At 48.4% G+C, this 5297-nt stretch overlaps 1 protein-coding gene across 1 annotated transcript in view; it reads right to left on the bottom strand.

Annotated features, from left to right (window-relative positions):
• Positions 1-5297, bottom strand: part of LOC105305786 (E3 ubiquitin-protein ligase HERC2) — a 127551-nt gene that overhangs the window by 54413 nt on the left and 67841 nt on the right. Inside the window, 7 exon segments of the mRNA XM_023523591.1 lie at positions 742-881; positions 996-1104; positions 2631-2756; positions 2859-3027; positions 4372-4470; positions 4912-5048; positions 5181-5297. Of these exon segments, the coding sequence (XP_023379359.1) occupies positions 742-881; positions 996-1104; positions 2631-2756; positions 2859-3027; positions 4372-4470; positions 4912-5048; positions 5181-5297 (897 nt within the window).

Genomic DNA, 5297 nt, shown 5'->3' with positions numbered 1-5297 from the left:
GACGACACGTGCAGGCTGTTCACCATCCGGGACCAGCTGTCCAGCAGCGTCCCTGGCTGACTGCTGTGACAACGCTTCAGCTGCTTTCCAGAACGACCACAAAATATTGCCGACTGCCCTATTTAATGGTGGTCAAACGTGTTAATACTGGTGGGGCCAAACCTTCGCAACCAAGAGAACACAAACTTCACCACAGAACTCACTGTGAGGGATGTTCTTCTAGGCCCACATAAAATATTTACAAAATCGCACATGCTGAGTCAAATAATCACATGAAAGCTTCAAAAAATGTCAAATATAAATCAGGGTACATACTCTGAATGCAAGGCAGAAACCAGTAAAAAAATGCACAGACAATGCTGATGTTTAAAAATTTTTAAATGAACGAATTCAAGAAACTAATTCCAAAGGAATTTTTTAAAAATACTTGGAAAAGGCTAATAATAAAATATTACTACATATCAGTATTGCAGGATACAGTTTTAGCCTTTGCTTAAAAATAAATTTAAAAATTTAGCTTTATATATTAAGAGACAAAAGCGAGACGTTAACAAGCTAATGAGCATTCGCCTCTAGAAGACAGAAAAATGAAGAAAAAAAAAAAAACCTAAACCCAAATTCCACAGGAAAAAGGAAGAAACGAGAAAGATACAAGAGACAGCCAATTGTAAAGACAGGACTTCCTGATACGGTCACGTCCACGGTAATGACCTCATTGAGAACGCTGCCACCCTACCGTACCTGGCTCATTTATTCTGCCAAATGTATGCCTGGTGTTGTGTTTTCTGGTCTTGAAACACGTCTCACAAAAGTCGAAGTCATCACAGTTTCGGCATTTGAATCTAGATCCGTTGATAGGAAACATCTGACAGCCATCGCACCTACGTTTAAAACAGCCGTGGAGTTGCTAAGAAGATGTGTCTATTTCCCGAACTTCATTCCAAAGAAAACCGTGCTCCCCAAACAAACCTTGCGACATGGGAATAAAAACTCACGTGACCCCAGGGTGAACGCTCGGCACCAGCTCCATCTCCGACAGCAGCCCGGTCCAGTGGGACTGCTGCGGGAAGTCGACGATGACATCTTTGCCGTTGGCGCTGAACGCTAGCACAGAACAGAAAGTGCCTGAAACATCTCTGCCACCAATCAAAACCTGAAATTAAGATCGAAACTGCACCCAGCCACGTGCTATGATGTCGCAGAGACTAGTTTTCTACAAGGGGTGCTTCTCTTTCAGAGACGTACTGCGACGCTCGGAGCCGAACTAGCACGTGATGCCAGTCAGGGCTCAGCTTCAAAACAACGCGGGGAGGGGCCACGGCTGAGACGGCCTGGCCAGGGGTGACAGCTGCTGAAGCAGGTGACGGGTCCATGGAGGCTCATTACACTCTAGTCTCTACCGTTGTATGTTTGAAATTTTCCACAGTGAGATTGGTTTTAAATTGCTTTTCCCACAGTAAGAAGGTTTGCTTCAAAAAGCAGTTTACGCCATATCCAAAGCTACTTCTGTTATCTCAGGGAGCACGAATCACATTGATGATGAGAAAACACCGCGCGCCCTTTGGCGAGGGCGCTCGGCTACCCAAAACGTTCACCCCTAAACCACGTTCTTCCTTTTAAAACTTACGCCTCATTTGATTTGTAAAGTTTTTAAGAATCTCTTGGGTCGAGAAACATGTTAAGCTAAAGTCCAACGCTAAATGACCTGAGGAAGCCCGCCCGCCCGCCCGGAAGCGCGACCGTGTCCCCGCTGCTCATCCGCCTGCTACAGGAGTCTCCCTATGACGCTGAAAGGGTCTAAAGACACGACTGAGCTGCGTGCACACGGGTTTATTTCTCATGCAACTGTGAGAATGGACATGCTACATCTTTAAAAGTATGCCATTCGTTTGATCCGAAATCTCAGTGATATCACATTAAATATAAACTGAGAATTTTGTGTTTTCAGTTTCTAACTCGTCATTTGCACATTTGAATTTCTTAAATTTAGTCCTAAATTTTTACACAGCATTAAAAAAAAAAAGAGAGAAAAACAGCCATGACTGAGGGAACGGGCCAGACCCATACGGGCATGTGGCAGAATGCTTGACGGAGCAAGTCGACAGAATGCCAACCTCAGACAAGGCCACCCTGTGAATGATGGATCAAGACAAAAACAAAGCCACCCCTGGGCGCATCTGATCAAGTTCGAATCAATCCAAATAACAAACACAACCAGACGCCCCCTCCTGGCCAATGTGAACACCTGTTTCCTTACCGATCATAACTTCCTCCTGGCTCCGTTCTTTCTGCCTTCCAGATATTTATTAAGACGCCCCTTCATAAAATGACCGTGCTTCGTTGACCCCTCCCCGAACTGTCTAACATAAACCCCATCAATCCTCTGTGACACCCACTCATGGAGCTATCTCATTTTCCAGGGTTTACGTCCTCCCAAGTTGCAATGAGTTAATAAACCTGACTCTTCAGCTACAGGTGTGTTCCCATCTAGAGCACTGACAAGCTAAAGGACACGATTTATTCACCACGAGGCTTTCTTCACACTTGTTTTTCTTGCTCTTGAGTGATAAAACACTGAGTTTACATCAGTTGTCGAAAAGCGAGCATCTGGAGTTGCCAGATAAGATTACCTTTCACAACCCCCACGCTTTGATGGGTCACGGATCCCCACTTGTATTTTGGGGTGGTGACGGAGGCTTTGACACGGACTTTATCACCAATCTTGATGTGAGAAGGAGAACTTGGTGGAGGATAGCCTAAAGATCCCAACAATAAACGAATTACACTTAGCATTCCCTCCTGGGCACTCTGTCCCTAGGTAAGAGAAAGCGAAAGGGCGCTGCGAAGCCCGTGCTCACCTATGAGTTCCACGTGAATATACCTGACCCAGTAAGTGCCTCCTTTCTGCTGCCAATCGCACTGCACGTTGAGGTCGTGTAACCCATCTCTGTCCAGCTTGATCACTTTGCCCACGTCTCCTTCCGACACCTCCTCGTACGTTCGACAGCATCTCACCATCATTCCCACCTCGAATTAAAAGTGAACTAAACGTCAGCCCAGGTGACAATGTAGGTGAAATCAACAACTGTACGTAGCACTGTCTACTCCGAAAAAGGATCTCCTCGAGCACCCAGAGCACGCTCTCAAAAGCACTTTATACTAAGTGGAGGCCGGGCTCCCTAGGACGCTGGCTGAGGCAGAACCGTCCCAGGCGAATCCGGATCAACTGCTGCCACACAGCAAGCTGTCACAGACCGACGGGTTCACTCGAAAGAACAGCTGGATCGAGAGGGACGGTGACTGAAATACATCGAACTTGTCCCGGTCAATAAATTCATTATAAAGGTGGTAAACAAAACAAGCGTCTGGGTCACCTTTACAAATACCAGGGCACCGATTCGCCATTCTGAAAACTGATAAAGCAAAAACAACACACGCAAAAAACAAGCGCTTATCCTGCCTTTTCCTGCATAAACTGGACTACGAAGAGCAGCCAGAGTTGACGAGAAAGTTTTCTTCAAAGAGCAGAACTCCAGCTAACAAATCGGGATGACAAAGTCACGCTGGGTCCAGGCAGTGGCACTAAGGCGACTGAAGTGCCGAGACAAACGACGGCAGAGAGCTTGTGAGCAGATGGCGCAGGCTGACAAGCCCCAACCCGGCGTGCCGGTCTACGCGGTGCCTTCCCGCCCACGCGCGGCCGCCCCCAGCCCTCCCTCCGACTCCACGTGACACGCAGTGGACGGGGCACTGGCCCAACAGCTTCAGCAATGAATGGCAGGAAAAGGAAACAAAGGAGGGGAAATGGCTCCTGGTTACAAGACCCTCCAGCGCACAGTGCCTGGTGCAAGGTGTACGACCTTGACTAGATCCGAATTTTTGAAAACGCCTATAAAAAGCCATTTTTGTGAAAATTGGGGGAATCTGAGCAATTGGATATAATTTGACCATTGGACATAACGTGATATTAGGAATTACTGTTCATTTTGTTGAGTAATATGAGGTAACAGTAACATCACAACGTTAAAAATAAAATCATTTGTCAGGGATGCGCACTAACACGTTTACAGGTGAAATGAGAAGACTCCTGGGATTTTCTCTGGAGTATACTAACTAGAACAAGACAAGAGACACAAAGAGAGAATTTAAAGTGAATAAAGGACCACGGGAAAAGCAGAAATAGATTTTATAAGTTAGACGGCAATGAGAACGATATAAGAAAAACGAGCAAAGAGAGATTTTTAAGTGTCTAAAACGGGGATGCTTGAGAAGCACATGTCTGAGCCACGTCGCTGTGGCCAAGCCACCCGCCCGCTCTCTGGCTCTGCCCTCAGCCCGCTCCCCGCGCTGCAGCCGGCGACGGCCACTCACCTGGACGTTCTCCCGCACGTACACGGCGTAATCGTCGTTACTCAGGAAGTCGGCTCGTCTCTTGTAAGTCTGGCTCTCTGTTACGACAGCGCCAGCAGACTGCAAGGGAGTAAATCCATTTTTTTAAATGGTGAGCCAAATAAATCTACTTCAAAAGTAATGTAAAATCTATAATATTAAGAAATAAAGTATGAAATACTATACCATCTCTTCCTATAAAATTCTTCATACAAAAAAGATTAGTAGCAACAGCACAGAGAGGCGGATGAAGCTCAGAAGCTCGAAGTACAGAAAAGAAAACTTCTGAGGAGTTTCCCACTTAATCCCAAAGCACAGCTGACTCGGCTCAGAAGTCAGCGTGTCCCATAAAACATGACTTTTTAACGGAGCACTTTCTAGTGGTGACCCCACGCCATTCGATGTTGGGACACGGGGTTCTACAGAGGCAGCTCAAGCACAGAAAGCGCAGCAGGGTACAGAGAGCCCCGGGTGGCCGGAGGGGCCCCGGGCGCAAGACAGGCGGGCGCGGGCAGCACTGACCACGGCATAGGCCATGTCGTCCACGTCGTCCACGCCCTCCTCGTCGGAACACTCCTCCGACCCCGTGTCTGCGTCGGAGAGGTCCGTGACCTGCACGTCGGCGTGGTCCAGCAGCCACCCCACCAAGGCCTCCACACCTACGAATGAGCACACAGGGCACAGCCAGTGAGGACCCACCGTGCCCACCGCCCCCGACGGCGGCCTTTCGAGGGACCCCGTGAGTAAACGGGGTGGGGGGCATCACGGGAGACACAAGGAAACCGCGATACCCGGCGAGCCCGCAGCATTCCTGGCGGTGCCCGTGAGCGACTTGAGCGCGAACTCGATGTTCCTCCTGGGAAAGCCCATTTCCATGAGCTGGACCACGACGGGCGCGGCGGGCGCGG

Source organism: Pteropus vampyrus, unplaced genomic scaffold (assembly GCF_000151845.1).
Source record: "Pteropus vampyrus isolate Shadow unplaced genomic scaffold, Pvam_2.0 Scaffold395, whole genome shotgun sequence".
NCBI classification, from domain to species: Eukaryota; Metazoa; Chordata; class Mammalia; order Chiroptera; family Pteropodidae; genus Pteropus; species Pteropus vampyrus.
Note: the sequence above shows the minus strand (reverse complement) of the source record. Positions and strands in the feature narration are given on the sequence as shown.